The sequence below is a fragment of the Corapipo altera genome, unplaced genomic scaffold, assembly GCF_003945725.1.
Source record: "Corapipo altera isolate COAL_440 unplaced genomic scaffold, ASM394572v1 47, whole genome shotgun sequence".
Classification (NCBI taxonomy): Eukaryota; Metazoa; Chordata; class Aves; order Passeriformes; family Pipridae; genus Corapipo; species Corapipo altera.
Genome location: NW_020884897.1, coordinates 2,992,544 through 3,018,740, shown reverse-complemented (window position 1 = coordinate 3,018,740; position 26,197 = coordinate 2,992,544). Strand labels below are relative to the sequence as shown.

Genomic DNA, 26,197 nt, shown 5'->3' with positions numbered 1-26,197 from the left:
CTACATGAAAATCTATTTGAAATAAAAAAAAATTAAAAATCCATGTAGTCTTGAGTACAACTTCCTGTAAAGGCCAATCCTCTAGCTATCAGTCATAAAGAAATTTGCAAACAGTTGTGTGGTTTCAGGAAAAGAGTTTCGTACCCCAGGAATGCAGTTTTCTTACAGAAATAAAAAACATAGTTATTTTGGCCTTTTTTTTTCTGACAATGAAGACAACAAATTCCTGATTCTGACAAATCCAAGCTTGGGCACTGCTCAAATTCTCTTGTAATAAACCAGCTTGGATTCATTTAATGTTTCTTTATTAAGAATGTGTTAAAAAGGTCTTTTTCCTGCACCACATCAAGCATTCTGTTTCACAAATCTGAACTGGAATCAGGTTCCTTTGGAAATTCCAAAGCTCAGAGCTATATTTTTATTAGGGAAATAGGTACTTTCCAGTCTTGTCAAGTGACAGGGTGACACAACTGTCAGGTAGGACAATTAAGAGGGAACATCTCTTCAGTTACTGTTTCTACTCCCAGAGGTTGCTAAGAATGTGGAAAAAGTATCAAATTGTGGTAAAAGGCATTAAAACTAACAACACACACTCTACAAAACAGAAGGCAGGTTTTGATATTGTGGTCAGGAAGTTCTTTGGAAAGAATACTGAACCTAAAGCCTAGTTCAATTGAATTCAGACCCCAGTTAAGTTTCAATTTTCAGATTTCTTCCATGAAGAGTAAGAAGTAACAATGAATTAGTTCCAACCATTTCCACTTATTCTGCCCTTTGAAAGGAAAACTAGCAAGCACAGGACTTTATGCATAAATGCAAGCTTGATGAACAGTAAGTCAAAAGAAAAATTCTCTTCCTCTTCATAGCACGTGTGCACCTACTGTGGACTCCAGTACTGGCACACATTCAGGAACATTCAGGACACTGATGTAGAACAAACTGAGTCCCACAACTGATCTAAAACATGAGAGGGTTAAATTTTAAGAGAAAAAATAAACTCAATGAAAACTTAATATATTTTCCTTTGCAATCTAAACTAATTTGTATATCCTAGCATATATCCCATCTATTGCTTTAATCCTCTGACACACCTCTTGAACAGAGATCCACAACTACAGCATTCCCATTTCACTGAAGTATTTTGGAACCTAAGTTTTTTGGTATTATTTCTCTGACAAACTCCAGTGGTATACAGACTTTTCCTTCAAATCTTTATTTAATCTCAAGTAAGTATCTCAAAGTTTTCTGTGTACATCTCTCAATCCAATTCAGAACTTTTCAGGGTTTATTCCTTTAAGTAGTAATCTGACAGCGGATTCTTGGCATTAGGGCACAACTGCCTTTGCCCATTTTGACATAAGTTATTTCCTTCATCACATCTTGGTTCTCCTTTTACCAACTGCAGATTTAAAATGTTCTTATTCAACAATAAATTTGCTCATTCTTACTTTAAAATACAGAAATGTGTGTTGCTAATTCTTTCAAAATTGTTATACCAAACTAAATTACTGAGAATGAAAGAATAATGCATCATAAAAACTTTTCCTTTTTTCCTAGTCATAGCCTAAATGAGCCAGCTTTTCTGCAGGCGGTTCTCTGAAATAGGATATTTCTCCCTGGTGCAGATAAACAGATCAAATGGAATTTTCCAGAACGACCATACGCCAGAAGCATTTGCATTTAGCTTCCATTATTAACAAAACACCCCCTCCAACAAGTAATCATTTAAATAAAAAATAAACATTAATCAAATGTTTTAAAAATAGGGCAGACTACTCTGTGCATAAGGAATTGGCTGGCTGGATGGATGCAGCCAGACAGTTGTGGTCAATGGCTCTATGCCCAGGTCAAGGCCTGTGACAAGTGGTGTCCCCCAGGATTCTGCCTTGGGACCAGTGCTCTTTAGTATCTTTATCAATGACATAAAGAATGAGATCAAGTGCTCCCTCGGCACAGTTGCGGGTGACACGAAGCTGAGCAGTGCAGTTGACACAACTGAAGGATGGGCTGTCATCCAGGGAGCCTGGACAAGCTTGAGAAGTAGGCCCATGACAACCTCATGATGTTCAACAAGTCCAAGTGTGAGGTGCTGCAGAGAAGGACATGAATGAACATTTGGTCATGACTCAACAATGTGCTGTGCAATGGCTGCACAGAAGGCCAGCTCCATCCTGGGATGCATCATAAACAGCATGGGCAGCAAGGAGGGAGAAGATTTTGCCCCTCTCCTCTGCCTTTGTGAGATCCTACATCCAGATCTGGGGTCCTCAGCACTAGAAAGGCATGGACCTGTTAGAGCAGGTCTGGAGGGGAGCCATGAACATAATCACATGGCTGGAGAATCTCCTCTATGAAAATATGCTGAGATAGCCAGGTTTCTTCATCCTGGAGAAAAGAAGGCTCCAGGAAGACCTCACTGGGGCCTTAGTACTTAAAGAGGGCGTATATAAAAGAAGAAAAGCAACTATTTCCACAGGAAGACAATGATAGGACAAAGGTGGACGATTTTTAAACCGAAGAGGAGAGATTCACATCAGATGTCGGGAATAAATTCTTTACTCAGAGGGTGGTGAGGCACTGAACAGGTTGCCCAGCAAAGCTGTGGATATCCCATACCTGGAAGTGTTCCAGTGAAGCAGATATTTCAAAGTTTACTTTACTTTGGTTCTAGACCTGCAGCAGAGCCCTAAGGGCCAAAAGGCAGCTTGTTTCCTCTTTAATCAACTGATGTGGCTGGCGAGAAGTGAGAGAGAAGACTTCTTCTTACAAACAGTCTCACTTACGTACCTAATAGGACTTTCAAAAGATTCGAGAAAGTTATCCTGTGTATTTCAAGTAATTTGGGAAACAAGAAAAAAAGATATACATGAACCAACCCATCCCAACAGGGTCAGAGTGAAGTGGGTTAAATGCAAATTCAGTTTAAATTAAATTAAGAAGTCTCAATGACTTCAGTATGATTCCATCCCTCCTCCCCTCCACACACACACACTCTCCTCAGTAAAGCCAATTAAGTAGGAACCAAGCCTTTCTTCCTACCACATCAGTAAGGCAATGGTGCTATTAGTTCCAGCAAAGCTCCCAAATACTCTCCTCGCAGACTGTAGTGGCCAACAAACAATTAGATCACTCCTGAATTAAAGAAATACCCAGAAGCTACTTTGCATAAGCACTATTTTCTTTCAAAGCACAATGGAAAGTGGCACATTCTGTATTTACAAGAGTTGTAATCTACTTTAAACATGGGTTTATTTTAAAGATCTTCAGCTCTCACCTATGGGCTATTTCAAAACCCAGTGAATCAGCAAATAGTTACTGTTTATTGGAAAGTTTCCTTCTTTAGGACACCTTTATCATCACTCAGTAGTTTGCTGAAACTGTGAAAAAACTGCACCATCAGTCTTCACTATAGGCAACTGTCCACAGGTGTACAGAATCAAGAATGTGAAGTATTCAGGATGCAAATTTAAATTTTGATATACAGACCTCTAATAAATCAAATATTCTGCAGACTACAGAAAATTTAGATAGCAGCCATATAACAGAGAGCTTCTTACAAGTATTTACAATATGTTTAGCATCATGTCATGAGCTTAGGTGTGGTTTTTTCCTTTGTCCTCTTCCAGATACTCATGGCTTTTAAAGCAGCTCAACCAGGTGTTTAAAGGAAATCAGACACTACACAGGTTAAACAACATGGTTCTATTAAAAACTATCTTTAACCATGGCACTCAGTGACAGCAATACAATACTTTTTTTCCACAAAGCAACTAATATAAAAATATGCCATAAAATCATCTGTAGACTAGTATGCTAGTATACATACATATAATCATAACATTCTTTTATAAACTCTTTCCTGAGATACCTTGGGTGGTTTGATTTTCTCATATTACTGGATGCATCATCTTTATAATTCATCTAAAACAATTGTAAAATATTTTCTATGTGCAGGACACTCAGTAACATGTAAAAAGTAGTATGTAAATATATGGCAAAGAAACAGCTCTTAGAAATTATGCGCTTTTTTACTCTGTTATATTTTTTAACATTTGGCTCCTTGGGAGACGGAAGGGAGGAGCATGAAAAACCTGAAATTAGAGCTATGAATTGACAAAAAGCAGGAAAGCATTCCGGAATGTTAGGAGTTGGAATATAATATAAATGACACAAAGAGGAAGCCATAATTCACATTGGCTATGTATTGTCTTATAAAGCAACTGGACATATCTTAGTTCACAGTATAATAAATATTTTTACTAATCTGTTTTGGAAGAGCAAATGTCTTTTAGGGTTTCAAGCTCCTGTATAAGTTTCTTGTTCTGAACTTCTAGCACTGCAACACGACTCTCCAGACATTTTATGTATTCTTTCTTCCGACGTCGACATTCTTTAGCAGCTTCCCTGCAAAAAGCAGAAGTAAAAAGTGCAAACAAAAAAGCCATTTGCATGCCATTAGAAAGCTCAGCAGAGTATGGAGACTATGACAGAATTCCAAATTTTGGAATATCTCCCAAATCAGTCTGACAACACTAAGCAAAACTGGGTTCCACAAGGGCCTCAAGTGTCTCTTTCTCAAGTTCATATGGCAATCTGTAGAATTGCTTCCTCTCATGCCTTGATTAAAGTTCATAATAAACGAGGTCCAAATGAAAGACAGTTATTCTGCTTTATGACAATAAAGATCTTTGAGGGCCTTGAGTTCCTCAATGAGAGTCTTGTTTTGGTTTTCAAGCACAGCCACACGATTTTCAAGACATTTGACATATTCTTTCTTCTTTCTGCGACATTCTCTGGCAGCTTCCCTGGAACCAATACAAGGCAAATGACTACAGGAACAGCCACAATATGGCAAAGACTGGATAAATGCAATTACCTGCAATCCCTGTGGTTCCACAATAACAACAACAACAACCACCAACTGCTGGATTGCACAAACAGAACATAAGGTAACAGCCAAAAGCAATAACATAGTTAAAATACAATTCAAAACAACTAGAACTTGAAACTAATTCAGCATCACCAAATCCGAAGATGGAACTAATACACAGAAGAACTGAGAAAAATAGTGAGTAAATGATAATGTATTGACTTGAATTGTACTAAACATTAGGATGGAAAGCAGCATTTCTTCTTCCAGTCACATTCCATTTTGTGTGTTTATCGGGAGCATTGTCTTCCGCCATCAAAATCTTAAAACCAAACCCAAAGAATTTACTTTCAGAAAACACAAGCATAACACTACTCTCTTCAGATAAAAAGCTAGATGCCAAGCTTACTAAGTGCTCTAAGTTTTTACCTTAAGGTAAGAACGTTCAGTAAAATTTTAGCCTTAACAAATACAATCAATTAGCATTTTAGAACTGGCCATCTGAGCACATTCACATGGGTCTGTATTTTTTGTTGGTGGCGTATGATAACTTGAAGCCATTCTCATAGTTCTGCTCAGAAGTCTGTTACATTGAAGCTAAACACTTTAAATAGTGTTTTCAGAGCATGTGACTAAACAAGCATTCAATTCCAGAAGAAATATTAGAAGTACTGGGAGTTCACTCCTTTACCACCTTGGAACATGATAAACTGTCAAACCATGAGAGTAACGTTTCAGCAAGTTATGAGCTATAGCATAGGCACTAGTTTTAAAACTGAAGAGAGGAGAAACAAAAGGAAGCACAGCAATGCAGTGATTCTCATGAGTAATTTAAAATAAAGGACAGGCATGAGAGCAAAGCAATACCATTAATTCAATCATAAGGCAAGCGGTTAGTCAGTGTATTAGAGATCTGCACAGCAGAATATTTCTTCTACTAATCTGCCAATGATAGAGATGGCTACACATTTAAAAAAAAGACAGACTCCCTTAAGAACAGAAAGAAGAATGCACAGAGAAAGACTGATATTTACAACATTCAGTCAAGTCCATGCCAACTAATTAAAAAATATACAGCCACCTCACACAATATGCCTCATGAAATGACAGGGGCACTGCAAAGTAACTTATCCCAGTAGTCAAGTATTTAGGAAAGTCTATAATTATCATTCCATCCTAGAATAAGTCCTCTTCATAGCATCATTAATGGACAGCTGCTAATGAGGTCCTCAGATATTTTCCTAACCAATTCTTTGCTGGGATGTTTCAAAATGAAAAAGTCCATCCTGTTCACTTTACTGTCAGAAGTAGGGAGGAGGGGAATTAAAATTCAACAAAAAGCACAACTCCAGATCATCACAAAAATTATCTGATACTTATTTCTGCCTTACCATACTATTTTTAAACTAAAAATCCATGGGGATACAGTCAACTCTAGCTTTCCAGAGTCAACAGCCAATACTCTATGCTATAAGGACGTGGGATGACTGACAAAGAATTTTCTGCCTTCCCTTCATCAATTACAAACAGTGCTCATGATCTTAAGAAGAAAATTTCATTAGAAGGTTTTGGGAGTTTTTTTGAACCTGATTATGAATTGTTGTATAGTCTTACCTATTTTTCAAAAGTCTCAGCTCTCTCTTGCGTGTTGCCTCTTCTGCCATTTGCTGAGGACTATGCAAAGTCCCTGGTGAGGCTGCCATGACCACTCCCTGAGGTAAGGTGGTAGTGGGAGTTCGAATCTGGTAAGCTGGCATGTCTCCAGTGGCAGCTGTATAAAAGAAACATATTTTAAACTTTATGGCAAAAAATAACTATGCATATGTTTTCTCTCTGAAAATAACAGATTTCTGCCAATGAGTTACCTGGGATCCCTGATCCATAGAATATTTCACAGGTCTGTAATGTCACAAATATATTTTTTACCTTAATAATGCTTATTTCCACACTGTAAAATATTTAAATTGCTCTAGCATGTGGCCCCACTAGCCAGCCAGATTGAAGCCTGTGAAAGTTTCCACATGGCTCTCTTCAGACAACATGGGGAAAGCTCTTTGAGAAACAGTTTAAGCATCCACACTTATTTCCTGTTTGCACAATCCCACAAAAAGATGGCTCTGCTGTTGCAGCCACTGAGGTTTATATGCTACCCTGTTCTCTAACAGATTTCAGGAATCACCCTGCTTCAGTAGACAACTTTCTCCTCCTTCCTTCTGATAGTCACAGTACCAGCCTTACATTCCCTCCTTCTCTTACAACAGCAGTTTGGCAACCCTTGGAAAATCAGTGAGAGCTGCTGTTGCTAAAATGAACAGGAACAGACAGCTGCTCATGAGGACAGGAGCGTGATGACCACTGATAGGATGCTGTGGCATTAGCAAGAGGAGGTGGCAGTGGTTGCACAGGAAGGGGTGCAGCTGTACAGTAAGTCAGAGGGCAAAAGTTCAGATTCATCTCCTGAGCCTACCAGTTTTGAGCTCTCCCCAAGCTAAATGCTGATCTAACATGTTACTTGAAACTGATACCTTTCTGATAGCCTCACTTCATTTCTGTATTTCTGAGGTACTTTGTTCCTACTCGATGTACCTCAACTTTAAAACACTGTGAAAGTCCTAAGCACTTGTGACTTGCCTGACGTAGAATAAAGAATCAAACAAAAAATGTATCCCTCTTCAAATTCTAAGCAAGTACTTATCTGTTCCTCTTTGTAAATATTTTATATTATTACAGAACAGAACTTCAAATTTTCTCATTAAAACAGTGGAACATAAAAGATGACATTTCAGAGGCTATTATGTTACACTTAATTTATACTTTAATTCTTCAAAGCAATATTCAAATAATGGAAAAACTTGTGTGTCATGGTTTAACCCCAGCCTGCAACTAAGCACCACACAACCACTCACTCACCCCACCCACCACCTCCCCTCTGATGGGATGGGGTAACAAAACTCATAGTTGAGATGAGAACAATTTAATAATGGAAATAAAATAATAATAAATGTAAAGAAAGGAGAATAACTAAAAGAAAGAGAAATAAAACCCAAGAAAAACAAGTGATGCAAATGAAAAGCAATTGCTCACCACCCACCGATGCCCTGACTGTTGCCAAGCAGCAGTCCCTGGCCAGCTTTTCCTACACTTTATGTGCTGAGCATGATGCCTTATGGTATGGAATATCCCTTTGGCTAGTTGGGGTCATCTGTCCTGGTTGTGATCTCTCCCAGCTTCTTGTGCACCCCCAGCCTACTCGCTGGCAGAGCATGGGAAGCTGGAAAGTCTTTAACTTAGCGCAAGCACTACTCAGCAACAACTAAAACATCGGTGTGCTCTCAACTTGTTCTCATCCTAAATAAAAACACAGCACAGTACCAGCTACCAGGAAGAAAATTAACTCTATCCCAGCTGAAACTAGGACAACTTGGAAAAATAAAATGTAGACACAAATATTTTGGGGAAGCTGACAGGTACAGAAATAAAGAAACATCAACTACAGGGGGAAGAACTAAACTTAATAAAAGATACTATTATTATTATATTAGTGCAGGTGCTTCGTTAATTAAATAAAAAAACCAGAATGAAGTTGCGTTTAGACTACAATTCCACAGCCATGTCCTAAAATCATTATCAGCTTAAACCCCCTGCACCTCCCCCAGCTCTCCATCCTTCGGGTAAAAGTGTTTGTGGAATTACAAGATGAACTGGACCAGTGAACTGACCTGGATAATCCCCGGGGGATGGAGGGATGAAGGGAGGGAGGGAGGGAGGGAGAAATCAGCTCAGAACAGCCCTGTGAGCACTGACAGGCAGCCGCCACGAACACAGGGCTTGGTTGTCTTGTACATCTACAGGGGAATTACTGAAGCCTTTCTTTAAGTTCTCCACAGTCACGTCAATGGAACGATACTTCAGCTCACTATTTATAAAAATGGAATGTTAGCAACTCTTCAGGCTCACCTTTATGCTGGCCACATTACATACATTTTATAGACTCTATGTTAAGAACTACCTTTTTTCTACCTCATCACTAGGCATAAAAGAGATGTTGTCTTAGTTTGCATTAGCTATAATGAATTAGAAATCCAAGCAAGCCATTCTGTCGATCAAGTCATGGGGAAAGCCCCACAACCCAGGTCACCTCAGCCTGGCAAGACCAACTGCTTTGTTGTCTTTGTTTGATTTGCACTCAGATGGCAGTGAACAGGGCTTACTGCTGCTGTTGTGAAGAGGACTCAGTGTGATCAGTACGTGCAGCAAGGCTTAACAAAAGTGATTCCCTATCTCAGCCGGGATCAGCAAACACCACTGTAAGTAACAACAGGTCCCGGTAGTGGCTGTCCCTGCCTAACAGTTGTCTCACTTATAAACCTGCCAGCATGATAACACAGATAAATAACCATTCTGGTGGTACAGACCTTGCAAACCCAGACATCACTGTCTTTTAAAAAAAGAAAAAAGCATAGCATTGACAGAACATCTTTTAGCTGAGCAGTAATATGTGCTTTATGATAAATCACTGCAAATCAGTACTTTCAAAGACTGCAAAGTGTTTTGTATAGTATCTCAAAATGTTAGTGCCACTGCGTTCCCCAGAAAAATACCTTGGGAAAGGTGAAATGGGCTTCAAGGAGGGGGAATAAACTATTTTACCAAGGGTATTTTAAATGTAGTAATGTGTCTATATGACAGAGAAGCACACATTTTGGCATCCGAGACAAATATCCCACACACCTTAATCCAGGCTGACAAACCTCTGCGGCCATTTCTAATAAACTTCACAAAGGTTTAAAGTAATTCCTAAGGCACCAGAGGTAGGACCGAGGCTATTAACAAAGCAACAAACCTTCAGCTGGCACAGTTCCCTAACACACTGCCCCAGGTCAAGTTTGTTGGGTTTTTTTTCAACTCCTTAAAACTGCAAGGGAATAAAAAGTCACTGAAAACCTGAAGCTTTCAGTAGAGACTTACAAAAAGAAAAATTATTACCAGGAAGAGAAACAGACAAAAAACAACTACAAAAAAAACCCAGACCACATCCAGAAGAGCACAACAAACTTCATAAATTAAGCTCTGACAATTAAAAAAAAAAATTTAAAAAGCAACACTACCTTGGAAAAAGTAGCTTGCTGAACATTAGAGACCATCCCCACACTCGAGTTCTTTCAGTGACTATCCAGGAGAAAAAAAGCCTGATGTATTTTTATGTCTAGTCTCCCCTTCTGTGAGTCATAATGGTGGGAGACTTGATTATCAAAGGGGTTTTAACTTCACCACTAAACTGGCTACACAGGGCATGAATCATTACCCCTTTGAGCATTAAAAACACCGACTCGGAGAAGATACTTATCTTCGGGTTAATCAAACAATGTGCGCCAGCCCCGAGCAGCAGCACGTAGGAGCCTGTGCCGGCCGCGAAGGGGTTAAAGCTGCCGAGCTGCCGGAGGCAATTGACGAAGCAGAAAGGAACTGACTAAATCGCAGCATGACTTGGAGCTGACGTCAATGTGTATCTTGTTTGGAGTTTAACTTTTCCAGCTCCCTACTGCAACACGATTCCAGGAAATCTAATGACGTCAGCCTTTTGAACTCAATTAGCTGAGGAACAGACCATTTTAACAGTGGAGGAGAAAACAAGCAGGCGTTACAACACTTAGAATTATTGCTCTCAAATTTATTTACATTCGGTATTTTTTTAATGATGAGAGCACAAGGTTTATTTACACTGCTGAAACAATGCACACCTTTTCTTTACAGCTAGGCTTAAGCCCATAGCTATCAAATCTGTACTGTTTATTGCTAAACAGAAAAAAAAAAAAAAGGCAGCGTCATTTTTACAAAACAAGAAGCAACTATAAACATAGTAGCATATATGACTATCTCTACAATAAAGAAAAATGCAAAAGAAGACCGGTGGCTTTTTTTCAGCAAAATTCTGCATCGAGTAGTAAAGATTATTTATCTGAACTAATCTCTGCAAGAACTCATGCACTAACAGTGATTTTTTGGTGGGTTTTTTTTTTTCCCACTTGAAATTATTAAAATTGCCCTGAAGTCCTACACTAACTAGATAGAAGCCATTTGTATGAGTTTTGAGAGATGAAAGAGTTACAGCAACAAGTTCAAAAGAAAATGTCACAAATACTAACTAAATCTGCTTAGACATAGAAAAATACCATGTAAAAGGTGAACAAAATTTTTACCTGTTTCATCTCCTGTTACAGCCATGATCAGCTCCTGCACACACAATTCTCCCGCTCCTCTACCAGAGCCCAGCATGAACTGTTCCAAACTAGCAAGCATGTGCAGGATTACAAGCAAGAGCACTGACATCACAGTGACCTCACTTGCTTACCACTGTCATTAATATGCTCTCTCACTGGAACAGCTCACTGAAACTGCAGCCCAAAGAATTCCTTTTCCAGTAAACTTGTTTTGTTTTTTTTCCTCTTCCATATTTTTATATTCCTAGCTTTGTTCTTTTTCCCTGAATTATTCATAAAGCTACAGAAAGCACTCACCACGACACTGGCTGTAAAGTACAGCCTGAAAATTCACAGCACTGTCTGACAGAAATTAAAATGTGGCTCTAGCACTCGTGAATGAATTGAAATGATAAAGCTATGACTGGATAGAAAATAAGGAAATTTTAAACAGACATGCAACTGTTTTGATTGGAGTAGTTCCACTAAAAGGCAGAGAACTCTGTTGGTCAGACATGCGAGACAGGAAAGCTAATAAGCTGTAGCAAATAGGTAAATGAAAGGCTAGAGCTCCTTTCTTTGTGAGGCTACCAATAACCCACTCATTTCATTTCAGTTAAAAGCTTCAGAAAGATTAAACAATGCTCCAACAAAGTAAGTCAACCTAATGCTAGTGATTTCAGGCAGAACAATAACTCTGGGTAGGGCTATCTATTCCTCCTTCCCTGCCTTTTCAAAATACGTCCAAGAGATCTGGTTGACTTAATTTTAAAAAATAAATTAAAAAAAAAATCAGCTCTAACAGAGTTCCTCCTTACTTATATCAATTTAAATAAGTTTCAGACCAACTGGTCTGCATGTAGGGCATAGCAAATTTCTAAGGTCCTTGTCTATAATAAACAAATTCAGACTGGTAATTCATCAACTGTGAAACTAAGCTGGATGGCAACAGTGGAAGCATCAATGTAAAAAAGGAACATTCTGTGATTACAGGACCACTTTAGGATCATATGAACAGAAGATCAAAACTGAAGCACACAAGAAATTCAAGCCACAGATCTCAAATATCACTGAGCATATAATGGAAATACACATAGATCCCAACAGAATGATTTTTATACAACTTTTCTATGCTCATTTTTCACTAATAATCAAACACTTTCTTCTTCTTCAGCTAGCAAAAAACCCCTTAACCTGTATTAAGAAACTGTCCAGACATTAGATCTGCCTCTTATTTTGCCTACAAATGTAAACTTGGAGCAAAAGCAGCGTCACTCAGTTGGATCAACACCTTTGGCACTTTTCTCCTAATATTTTTTCCCACCACAGGTTATCAGAAAATATCAAGTACAGGGTTTACGTAACCCATTATTACATGAGACACATCAACGAATACTTTAGAAAGAAATATCAATAAATATGTTATCTGAAAGATTCTGAAACAGATCTTTTCTGCCCTGAGACTGATATTTGTTATATTTTTTATTCCTTTACTTCTATGATTATTACAAAAAAATGTATGTGCCACCTATCCATAATAATTATAAATTATTACCATACGTATAAGTGGGAAGATACTAAGCAGAATGTTCTTTCCTATTATAATCTGTGCTATCACAATATAAGGTGACCATTCAACTACAAAGTGTACATAAATGACAAATATTCATAACTATATTCTTACAGACTTTCTAGCATAGGCAAGATGACCTGTACTAAGGACATTTCAGACACCTGTATATTCGCCTAATTCCATTGTCTCACTCCACCCTGAATAACTCAGGTTTGTTGACTATATACAGCTGCATCACTGTTAACATCCTCAGGTGCTTTCACACTCTTTTTATATACCCTTTTTTAACTAAAGATTTATTATTTTAATATTTTCCAGTATCAATAGCATGTATAGTAACTTCAAGCCTTTTATCTTCTCGTCATATTCAAGGTCATGCTCACTTATTGTTTGGTTTGTACTTTTCACTGTATATATATGTAGCACTTTTCTTCTGTGTCAACAGCAGCGAGCCTCACTAAAGCACTGGACTTTGAGCTAAAGGAACAGAGAATTCCAGGAAGTCAACTTCTCTGACCATAGACAGAGAACAAATCAATGTCATTAAAGGTATCTAAAAGCTTCCAGAAACACGATATGGCAGGTATTCAGTAACTGTCTCTCAATCCATTTTGAATGTTTCCATCCCAGGCAAGACACTTCATGAGCTATTCCAGCTATTCCCATCACTGGGACTGAGCAGCCCCGTCAAAGGACTACTCTGTAACCCAGAGTCTGTAAAGGAAGGTTGGTCAAACGAAATTCCCAAGGACTGAAATGCTGCCAGATAGAATCCTTAAATTCTGTGTCTCTTCACAGACTTGGGAAGTTTTTGGAAACAGGTGAGGAGTTACTCTCTCTGCCCTGACCCCAAAGCTCTGAAGAATCAAAGCAATACCTATAAAACACTACGGTCAACCTGGAGAGATGGAGAAGCCCCTGATTTAAGGGATGTGTAGGCACATGGATAGAAGATACTCCGAAAACAGGTACTGTCAGAGTGAGAAATCTGGTTGTGGGACAGCCAAATTTGTCTTAAAGCTTTGCTAAGAATGTATTCATAATAACATTTAGGGATGTTATAACAGTACTCTCTGCACAATAAAAACTAACATTTGACTGAGGGTTTTTCAATATTATAGCTTTAAAACTTTCCTGAAATGCTTCTGAGAAGTCTTGGGACTAAAATGTATTACAGCAAAGAACTAACCAGAGGCAATGGAAGAACTCAAATTTCATACTGCTATTTTGCATTGTCTCAACAAATTCAAATATCTACAAGCTATTATTGTTATTAACACTCTTGGCTACCTTTACAGCAAAGGAAGAGAAACAGCCACCTAAAGATAGAACTTATTTCAAACATCTACAGTAGGTAAAATAAAGCAACTGAACCTGGACTTCACCAACTACCTCAGATATTTGTGCCTACACTTATCTGATAACTTTCATCCACTCCATGAATACATATTTAACACCTTTCTAGCTCTTCTCATACTTTATTTCAGATAGCTGTTTTGGCTTATGAGAGCATTCATACAGCCCTCCCTTCCTACTTCTGTGTGTCAATAAAATAAAATTTTTTTAAAATCCCCTATATCCTCCACAGCTACTAATTTAGTGACTCAACAGAGAAATCTCTTCCCCCTTTTCAAAGGTTTTCATCAGCATTACCCAATTTCCCTGATAATGATAAAAATCCAAGACACCTTTGGTTCTCCTGTTCCCTCAGCATTACCAAAAGGCTGAGAACAGTGGAAGGAAAAACATCATGCACAAAATACAGTAAGTCTCAAAAATTCATTATTCACAGTTCAGTTCACGTGTGCATTTTATAGGATCTTCAAAGTGCTCTTCTGTGAGAAAAGTAGCTTCAGTTAAGGATCTGCACTCTAATAATGACAAGAGTCATAAATTGCAAGAAAATTCTGCACTAAACATATCCAAAGAACTTCAGAATTTGTGTTTTAATAAGATTAACTGCTCTCACTTCAATCTGTAACAGCAACTATACTCCAATTAAATATATGTCTCAAAAATCTGGACAAGAGAATTCTAAGCAGAAAGTGATTTTATATTGTTATTTCCTTCTTTTAATCAAAAGTAGTCGCTGCCTTGCTGAGCACAGAACCTGAGTCCCCTCCTAAGACTATCTTTCATCTCGCTATCCATAAGTATTGTATTTAATAGTGCAATAATGTCAACACAGTAAAAAACCTTTTAAGAAAAATTGTTTAATATGGAAAAAATTATAATGCATTGGACTAATAAAACATACCTTGAACAACGACTTGGCTTCCAGGAACAAAAAACTGTTGTGTGCCATCAGATGACTGTCCTGCATATTGCACAATGGTAGCACCTGGCTGAGGAGCTCCTGAATTTGTCACTGTCTGGATTGTACCACCTTGAGATATAGTAACTAAACAGAAAAGAAAAAGGTAAGTTAGGCAATAGGAAGAGATAACATATGCCAAAAAGCAAAATTCCCTTTTTGAAATAAACATTGTCTGATAGGACTCCTGGTCCTCTCCTTGCTTAAAGATCACATGTACAATAAAACTTAATGTTAATACTGATTCCCACAAATATAAAGCCTGCTTTGTAGTACATGCCATATGTATAACAGATAAAAAGCCATGTTCGACATATTTTACCTATTTCCAGAAATATGAACTCTCCTCGAATAGTGTTAATATAATTTTTAAAAATAGTAGCTCCTAGACATATAGAATCGTTGTTCTAAACACAAATGTAAAAGTTATTTTAAAAGCTATGTTTACTGCCTCCCACAAAACAAAACCCAGGACATCTAGGCAAAGAAAGAGAAAGTCTTCTGACACTCACAATCCTTTCCTTACTGCAAGACAAAGTTTAGCCTAACAACATTTATCCAAGTTGTACAAAGTTGTAAAGAGTCCAACATTTAGATAAAAAGAGAAATAGAACAGTGGGATTTTTCCATCCATGTAATCAGCAATATGAAAAATACAAATATACTTTCCTCATTAAAAAATCGTATTGTATTCCTTGCCATAATCAAATATTTAGAAAAAATGCAACTCCCTAGAGACATTATTAACTGTATATTCCTTTTGAAATTAGTATTGCCTTTCTTAAAGAGAGAAATATCATACAATGGTTTGAGTCAGAAGGGACCTTCAAGATCATCTGGTTCCAACTCCCCTGCCAGGGGCAGGAGCACCTTCCACTAGACTGGGTTGCTCAGAGCCCCATCCCGGCTGGCCTTGAACGCTTACAGGGGTGGGGCATCCACAACTTCGCTGAGCAACCTGTTCCAGTGCCTCACCATCCCCACAGTGAAGATTTTATCCTAGTATCTAATCTAAATCTACCCTCTCTGTTTAAAACTGTTGCCCTCTCATTCTATCACTACCCTCCCTGACAAAGAGTCCCTCCCCATCTTTCCTGTAGGCCCTCTTTAAGTACTGGAAGGCCACTGCAAGGTCTCCCTAGAGCCTTCTCTTCTCTGGGCTAAACAACTCTAGCTCTCTCAGGCTGCCTTTATAAGGAAGGCCTCCAGCTCCCGATACCTCCATGGCCCTCCTCTGGATCTGCTCAAGCAGGACCACGTCTGTCTTGTGCTGGGTACCCCAGAGCTGGATGCAATACTCCAGGTGGGGTCTTACCAGAGCAGAGGGGCAGAATCACCTCTCTTGACCTGCTGGCCATGCTGCTTTTGATGCAGCCCAGGATAGGATTGGCTTTCTGGGCCACAAGTGCTCATGGCTGGCTCATACCCAGTTTTCCACAAGTGCTCATGGCTGGCTCATACCCAGTTTTTCAGCCATCAGCATATCCAAGTCCTTTGTGGCAAAGCTGCTCTCAATCCACTCTTTGCCCAGCCTGTATCCACATTTAGGATTGACCCAACCCACATGCAGAACCCTGCACATGGCCTTGTTGGACTTCATGAGGTTTGCACGGGTCCGCCTCTCTACTTTGTCAAAGTGTGACCATCCAGTGAATTCCTTATCCACCAAGTGGTCCACCAGCCAAATCCGTGTCTCTTATGCTAATTAAAACAATCCTGAAACTTTCAGCCGAGAACTCAATTCCCAAGTAGTAACAAATTCCTTCCTCCTCTAAAAGATATTTAAACTACAAACATGATTGTATTTGTGATCTGAGATGCTACAAAAGTCAGATGTAAGTACAGATTAAAGTCAGATTCAGGCTTGCCAACTCCTATGAATTCACTGTCAGATTCACAGTATTTGATTACATTCTTGAAGGTTGAGCTCTGCTTATCGGAATACAGGATTTATGTGAATTTTGGAGATGGTTGATTTCAAATGTTCTGTTTTAACAAGAATTGAGTACCTTGAAAGTGCAACTTCAGATATAAACACTTCAAAGAGCACTGAGATTGCCAAATCCCAGCAGCTAAATTAGCTTCTTTAGGGCAAAAGGTGGAATTCCTCTCATGCTGAATGAAGTTCAGAGCCTTATCTGTAATACTGGAACAGGGTTCAGCATGGACCTCCAGTCCTGCCTTTGGAATGGGGAACATGCAATGTAGGAGCATCCTCACATGTACTGCACACAGGCTCCGTAAGGCATTAAGGAGTAGTGGGAGGGGGTGGCAGGGTGAAGAGAGCAAGATGTTGTTTTGGTCTGGCCTCTAAAGCAGAAAGTGCCCCATTTGGGGTAGGGTGAAAGAGAGAGAAGCAAGAGAAGTAAATTATTGTATTCTCTGTTCTTCAAGAGGTCCAGGACAAGAGCAGCAGGATTTGTCAACTCTACCTCCCAGAGAAGTTTTACAGAGTCAAATTCTGCCTCTCAAGAGTTAGCACCAAAAATGGTATGTCTACACCATCACAGAACCATATCACATAAAACCCAGTCAGTTTGGCTTCCTGAGCAGTAAAACATCAGCACAGAATGATTCAAAGCTCTTCACAGTGATTCTGGTTAAACAATTATGTCACATCTGTACTGCAATTATTCATTCAGATCACAATCCAGGACTTTCTAAACAAGAGTGAATTAACTCTAGTAATTGCCTCCCCTACAGGACTGATCCCTGCCATATTCCCAGAACAAAACACTGCCCATCCCCCCATTCACTGTCCTGATCTCGACCTCTGCACACACTTGGTTGTGCTGGAGCTCTACTGAAAACTGGGCTTTCTCTCAAGACCACAGGACTTTCCTGGACAGTCCCTGAAGGTGGATGGGTATAAGTAGTACCTTCTAGCCAAGACTGAAGACAATACTAATACCACTCTCTGAATACAATAAACTGCTCTAAACCAGAAAAAAAAAAAAAAAAAATCAGATCTTTCCCTCCCTCTCAAAACAGGAAAAGGAACTAAAGTTGGTCTTTGCCAAAAGACCTCCTAATTCTCCAATTGTTAAAACACTGCCCTAAGACAGCAAGCAACCCAAAAAGATGGCAAAAGAACTAATGATTTTCATTTCCCCTGCTTCTCTTCAGGCAGATCATCATGATATGCACAAGTAGGCAGGGAGGTGGGGACGTTGATTCACACACTCCAACTGAACAAACAATTCCTGCACATTAGACCACCACCATAGGTGAGGAAGAAACTATTTTTTTTCAGTATGAAATAACCAACATGACAGAACTACAGCCAATGGAGTAGGTTCATAGTCAAACAAGGCTACAAGGCTCCTACACGAGGCAGTGCCTTGTGCAAAACCACTCATTCCCCTGACAGAAAGATAACACATATGTTGATAGAGGTAACTGGCAAAGACATTTTATCTGGTCATGCCTGTCAGTTTGTCTGCTTCCATAAGCCAAAGCCAAGAAGCTCTGAAGAAAAAGATATATGGAAACCATGGCAACATACCATTTTGGTTGCTAAAAAGTGGAGAACAGCCATCGCTGTTGCTAACAGAAAAAAAAATACATTTGTTTTCCAGAAAAATTTACTTATCAAGTTATTCCAAAAATAGTTATCCCAGACATCCAGACACCAACATTCAGTCAAAATGATCTTTTCAACTAAACTGCCTTTCCTGAATACAGGAATAGAGAGAACAGTAGAGAAAAAAGAACCAGCAAATGCAATAACATATGACATCTCTTTTCAACCAGGGCACACCACAGATGGCCACAGTGACACTGTAAGACCAGTTCTTCATTGCCATGGACACTGTACAAGCTTAATGCATAAACTGCTGGGTGCCTGCACAGGACAGGCTGTGCAAACAATGCTGGCCAGGAAGAGAGGAGTGCTCAGGCATAATAATGATAGGCAGCAGTAAAGAGCTATTGACCGGAGATGTAAAGATAAAGTAGATATGTGTGGTGACCTGCATAACATCCAGTTTAAAAATCAACACACAGGTTGCTGCATTCCCACACTGTTCCTGGTTCTAGCTAACAGCAGTTCCTGAGAATCACAGGCAGCCAACAGGACAGCTCAGAAATGCTCCAGATCTGTGCTTTATACATGTAAGGACTAGAAGTGAACAGTTAAGCTCCCTGGTAAATTCCAAATTTGGACACGCTCTACTACAAGGCAATGACTATCCTTGCTACCACCTGGTACCAATTTTTTCTAAACAGAATTAGAACATGCAGACTTCACTGAAGCAAAAGATGGGTGATAGTTTAACTTACAAAGCTGAACTTAAAAAAAAAAATCAAATAAATAAACAAATAAATTGGGTCAGAGAAACCACTTCCAGGAAGACAAAGCTCTCAAAATGAAGGTTTGGAGCCAGAAACAAGAGAGTCCATGAAGGCTGACATTGCATCCTGAAGCAATGCCTCATTATGATGAGAACCTTAAATATACAGCACATGTTTTAGGCTACAACTATAGCTCAGTCAAAGAAAAAGTAGTAAAAACCCAGAAATCTTCCAAGCTTAGCTTATAGGCAAGTTTAAATTAAGAGAAATGAAATTTAGTTAAATCTTTGTGGATTCTGTTGTTCAAGCACATTGTTGGTATTGCTTCTCTATTGCTTAATTTTCACAAGTAAATTTCTGATTGAACAAGAAAGCAAAAACTGTCAATCTTGTTATTCACTTCCCTATCCCTATGGTTTATGGCTGTGTTCAAATGAAAATACACCCTACTAAGAATCACCTGCTGCAAGACATTGCCAGTCAAAGTACAACTCTGGTTTCCTAGAGAAAACTATGATTAAGAAACCTAAACTCTAAAATTTCTTAGAATCCTAAAGGTTTTCAGGCTCCCTAGATCATACTGATAGTCTAGCACTTCTTTTTAAGCCTTGAAATGGCAGACATATATGTATTTTTTAAAGTAAACCTAAGCAAAGCCAAAAATAATATTAAAAAATTTAAGAAAATCATTTAATTTGGTCATAAATACCTGCCAGATTCTGTACTAGGTAACTGTAATTTTGCATGACCATTAGTCCACAGAAAAGAACACTTCAGATGCTTGACATCACACAGTAAACATTTATCTATGTCTATAGCTTATAGAAAGGGTAAGAAAAGCACCCTAGGAGCACAAGCAAAATTACTTTTTGTGCTGAAAGGATAAATAATATTATAGGCAATTTTTGCCTTCTCAGAGTTAATAATTAGTTGCATAAATTAAAAATAACTGAAGAACTCTAAGGGTGACTAGAATACAATAGGAGAGCCATTCTATCCTCTTTTATATGCCATTGCAATGTTTTAATAGACTTCCTCTGTTTTCTTGTTTCAGGAAAAAAAACCCACAACACTTCTTATGCAATCTTCCTGTCATTATATCAAAGGAAAAATACCTGTACTTTAGTGTGTCTACTTATGAAAAGACATGAAAAAACCCTGTAGGGGTTTTTTCCTACTTCACAGTAGGAGTGAAGCTTTCTCAAACACATAATTGAAAAAGAGTTATTATAAAGTTAATCCTTAGACAATATCTGATTAAGCCCAAAGAAGCCATAGAGAGCAAGTTAAACAACACTTTTACCATAAGTACAGGAATAAAAATATCCAAACCCAAATCTATAGAACAGAACTGTGAATCTAACTTTTAACTTGCATTTGGACGAAGTATCAAATGTTGGAAATCACAATTTAGGTTAGTTCTGCAGTTCAGGTGTTCATATATGACAACTGGAGACATCGTTCATTTAAGAACAAAAATTGAAAGTTAACAAATAATTTCATACTCCAACCTTACAATTCAAAAAAGTCTTTTTCATCAAAATCCAACATCCCTATTTTATTCTGAAACTCTTACAAAGAAATCTGTGCTATGTATGTTGTGCAACATCACATAGTACATGTGCAAACATACGGTATTGCCCTGTGTTAGTATGATACAGGCTGGTTGGCATGGCCATGGCAGAAATACCAGAAGGAGTTCCTTCATCTTCTGACTTCTCTTCTTCTTCAATCTTTGCTACTGCAGGAGCATCTGATGAAAGTTCATTCAAAATTTTTCTAAAAAAGAATGTAAGTAATTTTATGTATTTGAAAATCCATATCCATAAGAAAACTAAATAACTGGCTTTTATCAGACAGTTTTGCTGTAATATATAAGCTGCCTTTAAAACCAGCAAAACCAAAATAAAAAGTCCTTACCGGTATGAAGGCCTTCTTGAAAGTATTTCCCTACGTTTTTGGGAATCAATTATCACTTCTGATACTGCAGCTTCATCTGCAATCGATGCTACCTGTAATAGCAAAGTTCCTGAAATTCATAACTTCATTAAAAAAAAGATAGCAACAGAGAAAAAAAACTATTTTAAAAAATTCCTTCTATGTTTGCATATAGGAAATTTATGCACTTATTTATCACCAATCATGAGATTTCAGACTTTTTTTTCCAAAGCAAAGAACAAATTATGAGGTTAGACAGACATAGCCACTTGGTTGACATCTTCCATTTGAAAAAGAAAAAAGTCAGAGTAATCCAGGTTACTTTTTTTGTGACTGACACAAAAAGTATTGAAGATAGACTTCTTTAAGTATAACAATATTATACAGTTTGATTAGCTTTTAAAGTGAAGTTAAACATGTAAAACACAATATACTTCACTAATGTGCCTTAAAGAATAGTATACAATATAAAAGTCTCTCCACACAACAAAGCTATTTAGAAAATAACTTTATTTAAATGTACGCATTTATTACACTTACTAACACATATGCATAAATACAAAGACATTGCTTAGCAATGTGTGAGTTTTAGAAACACCTGACAAGTCCACAATGTCTCATTTTCTCAGACTTTTAGCATTAGTATTATCACATCATCTTCTTCTCTTAAAATTACCCAAGACAACATTAAGGCCTGTGGCTGAATCACATTCTTGACCACTAACTATATTATTACACAGAATTGAAAGTCATTATTGAACAAGGAAAACACACCATGTTCTTGGATTCATTTAACTACTCAGAACTATCAGTGTGTTAAGATTTCCAAACTGAAACACTGTGATAAAAAATCTTTTCACATAAAGACAGACTAGGCTGCAGTTTCAGACTAAGCACTGTCTTAAGCACTGAACAAACATGATGTGACTAGAAGGCTCAGTGTTTGACCTGGGAACAGAGGCTGCTCAGGGAAGTCAAGGAATAGTTCTAGAATTAATGCATCTGCCAGGCTTCTGTGTTCAATGCTAGAAAGAAAACCTACTTGACCTCAACAGAAAATCAGTGTCTGGAAGGTTCTGGAAATTTATAGGCCTGGGTCACCTCAACTCAAACCTGCAGAACTACACCTTGAAGGAACTACAGATTATTGCAGAATAAAATTGCAGAATGGTCCCTTCACTTGTTATTTTTATTAAATGCTATTTCCGTGTAAAAATACTTGTTGCAGCCTCATTTTGCTGGGTAATATGCAGCAAATATCATATCACTCTATGTCTGCCTCTCTGCCACCTAGAAGGTGAGAGGTACTTCTGCATGTGTACAGGTGTTCAGCTCCAAAACAGACATCAGAGCTCAATGGCAGAGATACAAGTGCTTCGAGAAGTCTGTGTTCCTCCTTTTGCAGGATGGACCAATACTGAGAGGCAGAGAGAGGTCCTGAAAGGCATTTCCCTCCCAATGTGTCTTCAGTGATCCTTCAAAACTAAGACAGTATTGCATAGCCAAGAGCTTGGCCATCCTTACTCAAAACAGAATTTTCATTCTGCTAGGGAGTGGAGGGTAATAAATATCTATTTGCTACAGCACAAACAGCAAGAAAACAAGACCTTAGTTGCCTTTCAACCTTCACATTAGACTAAAGGTTATAGATAGCCGCCCCTAGTTTCTGAAGATGGCTGAAGAAGCTGGGAACAGTCATACTTTGGGAAGAAGGTAAGGAAATCACAAGATGATTTAAGAACTTTAATGTGGAAGAGGACATTTTCTGCAAGAAATTTCAGAAGTTCTACTTTTCATCATGACAAAGAGAGAAACTAACATTTCAGATCATTCTAATAGCAAGCAACCATATCCATGATGTTAACAAACAGAAACCATTTTTTCCTGGACGTCGTTTCCTGGACGTCGTTCAGATTACAACTTTACCTACTTCAACTTTATTTGCATGGGAACAAATCTAACTCCAAACTGGCGTTAGTCTGCCAAGACCCAATATGCTACAAGGGGAGCAAGCAACAAGTCAAATAACAATCTGAACTTCAAATCTTCCTACAAATAAAAAAACATTAACAATACAATAAGGAACGTTACAGAGATAAGCATTTTTTTTTTTCACTCAAAAAGCAGCAGCATTATGAGAAAAATGTTGAACTTTCCGGTTGGGAGCTGCAGGTGTTTGAGGGAGAGGTCACGCAAGCTTCAGCATCAACCTTCAGTATACTGGGTTTTTTTATTAAAGTGATATAATTTCCCAAGTCCCCCATTGTCTGGCAGAGAGAAGATATCAAGTTAAAGCCAAATGATCTGGAGGAAATGCCAGTTGGCAGAATAAAGTACTGAACAGGAACACAAAAGGGCTGAACGCCCTCGGTAATGGAGTCTTTAACAGCATCTTCAAGCCCTTCTCACAGAGTGATTTGCCATTAGCAGCTCAAATGAAACTAAAGCAAAAACCTGGAACTAACTAGTCGGTATTAACTGGGACAAAAGTTTCTTGTTTCTACTCCTTTGGGAAAGGAAAGACAGCCAGAGTTCACTCAATACAACAAATAGTTGTCTAAGACAACACAGCAGCAGCTGGCAAGAGATTCCTGAGAAATTGCTCCTTCTGAGCTTTGAAGAAAGTCCTCTACCTTTGCATGTATATCCTGCCTATATAGAATGACTAATATGCTTATCAAATATAGGTTACTCTGGTAAATTACAGTCAGAAAGAATTCAAATTAAAAAAAAATGTAATTACTTTGAATACTCTGATTTGATTTCATGTTTGACCAAAACCAAGCCTCTTGACATCTACTGCATGTCTTTCGAATTCCAAAACCTTACAAGGCTCCATCATATAGACCTACCGCTCAAAAATAAAATATTCATTATCTGGCCAAAGTTTTATTCCTTTTCTCTAATATAAATCGTACCTACATGTGCTTTTTTTAGTTATTATTTTTGAAAGTTACTAAGAAGTCTCTAACATTAAAGACAGCTTCTCAAGAAGATTGCAACATGTTAAAGAAGAGCCATGTGTTGCCAATAACCGCAGGTAAAACAGTTCCCACGTGACAGGTGTATCGCCTCTCTTACCAGAGGTATCAACTCTATTTGCAAAACACATTTTGGTTGACATTTCCCAATCAGATTTTAACAAAATAGAGCAAAGGCCTTCCTAGCTTACAAGAAAAACACCAATGGAAGACCAAGTCACATTCAAAACACTGTAAATTCATTCTCTCTCTAGTCTTTTTCACTATTTAAAAGCTCTGAAAAGTCTTACTCATTTTGCATTGATCCCTGTTTTCTAATACCAGCAACTTGAAACATGTGAACATTTGCCACACAAATGTTTATTTTGAGGGTGCCTGTATTTTTGGTCTCTACATACCCACATTCACAAAAAGCAATACCTGATGCTACAACAGGGCCTGCTGAAAACAAGGAACCACTTGACTGTATATGTAGTTTCATTACATCCAGACCCTTTGCAAAAATAAAATATGAGATATTTGAAAATTTATGACTTCATAGTCTCATTAGAAACATGATGTTCACAGAATTTAGCAAAGCAGAAAAACTGCAAGACACAACTAGAGTAAGGCCACGTTATCCCATAAATTTACTGTTGCGTAAGTGCAGAGTTCCAAGACACCATTTTTTAGAAGATAAACAGGAAGCATTAAGGAAATGCTACACAATGCTTGTAGAGCTGCTACTGGTTGGATGTTTGCCACCCTTCCCTCCGCTGTTTCCTGCGCCATATGAGTAAATCTTGCAGCACTGGTAGGAATGAAGAGAAACTGAAGATGGATTGGGAAAAGAGTTATGAAGTACCAAATATTCATGAAAATGTAACAATAAAAGAGCTAACCTGAACAGCTTGCATGTGTGGTGACTGAATGACTGAGGGCTGTGTGGCTTGAATGACACCCTGGACATGAACAGTTTGACCAGAAGGCAACTGCACTAGAGTTACAGCTGGAGATCCTCTTCCAGCACTTGAAGCAGCTACAGAAACCTGTAAAAATTACAATCATCATGTTTAAGTAACATGTCTTAAGACTTCAGCAAATGCTTTCAGAAGCGACACTAAAACAAACTGATTTTGTTGCCATATCTAAAATAGCTTAGATGTGTATAGTTATCACCCACAAAAATTAACAAGTTTTACTAGTCAAAGTTTGGCATGTCCCTTTTCAAAGGGTATGGAAAGCTTAAAACTGTTCCCTAACAAATTGCAACTCTTTCTTCTTTTTTTTTTTCCTCCATAGACTTCTTGTTTTCTTTTCAATTTAAAAAAAACAAAAACAAAAACCAAAAAACAACCAAACAACCAACCCTAGGCCAACACACGCCAAATCTGCTGTTGCTACCATGAAGGTTAGGAAGAACCTCAAGAAATATAACAAAAAACATGCATATTCACTGAAGTGGTATGTTGTTGCAACAACATAAAGGGCAGAATATTCTTAGTCAGGAAAATAAAAAAAAACAGAACTGCTTCAGTTTTGCTTTCTTTGTTAGGTAAGAAGTTATGCTTTTCAGATGGATGTCTCAAGAGATGAGAATTTTTCAGATAGCAAAAAACCACCCTGTTAAATAAAGCAATCAAGGATTTGTAAATTGATTTAGTTTAACAGACTCTTGTTTTATATATATATTTATATATCAAGAAAAACAGAGTTGGAGTGTACCAGGGCTTCAAAACACCAACAAAAATAAAGAACAGCTGGATCTTCTTTAAGCCTAGCACAGCAGAAGTGTTCTGTTTAGGAATAATCTGGTCCCTCTTTCTGATGACATTTTAGAGGACACAGCTTTCCCCAGCCTTTGGCTCTCAACCCTCACTGCTGAGGATGAATGGGTTAAGAAACAGTTTAGCAACTACAGGCTAAGAAATAGTTCAATATTTTTGCTATTAGTGTTAAGTCTATTAACAGAAACAAATGCTGATGCAAAGGGAAAACAACTACAATTGATCTCAAGTGCTGCGTGATGAAACATCTCTAAACTCAGAA

At 38.1% G+C, this 26,197-nt stretch overlaps 1 protein-coding gene across 7 annotated transcripts in view; it reads right to left on the bottom strand.

Moving 5' to 3' along the window:
• Nucleotides 1-2,718: 2,718 nt before the first annotated feature.
• Nucleotides 2,719-26,197, bottom strand: part of CREM (cAMP responsive element modulator) — a 31,077-nt gene continuing 7,598 nt past the window's right edge. Inside the window, exons 3-8 of one of the 7 annotated variants that reach the window (XM_027648394.1) lie at nt 25,051-25,197; nt 21,171-21,262; nt 20,884-21,029; nt 14,901-15,044; nt 6,485-6,641; nt 2,719-4,805 (exon numbers count right to left, since the gene is read on the bottom strand). In XM_027648394.1, coding sequence (XP_027504195.1) covers nt 4,661-4,805; nt 6,485-6,641; nt 14,901-15,044; nt 20,884-21,029; nt 21,171-21,262; nt 25,051-25,197 — 831 coding nt within the window. In that variant the 3' untranslated portion in view covers nt 2,719-4,660. Of the gene's footprint in view, nt 4,806-6,484; nt 6,642-11,070; nt 11,205-14,900; nt 15,045-20,883; nt 21,030-21,170; nt 21,263-25,050; nt 25,198-26,197 lie in introns of those variants that run through there. The other 6 variants (XM_027648395.1, XM_027648396.1, XM_027648397.1 and 3 more) reach the window with 6 other exon arrangements.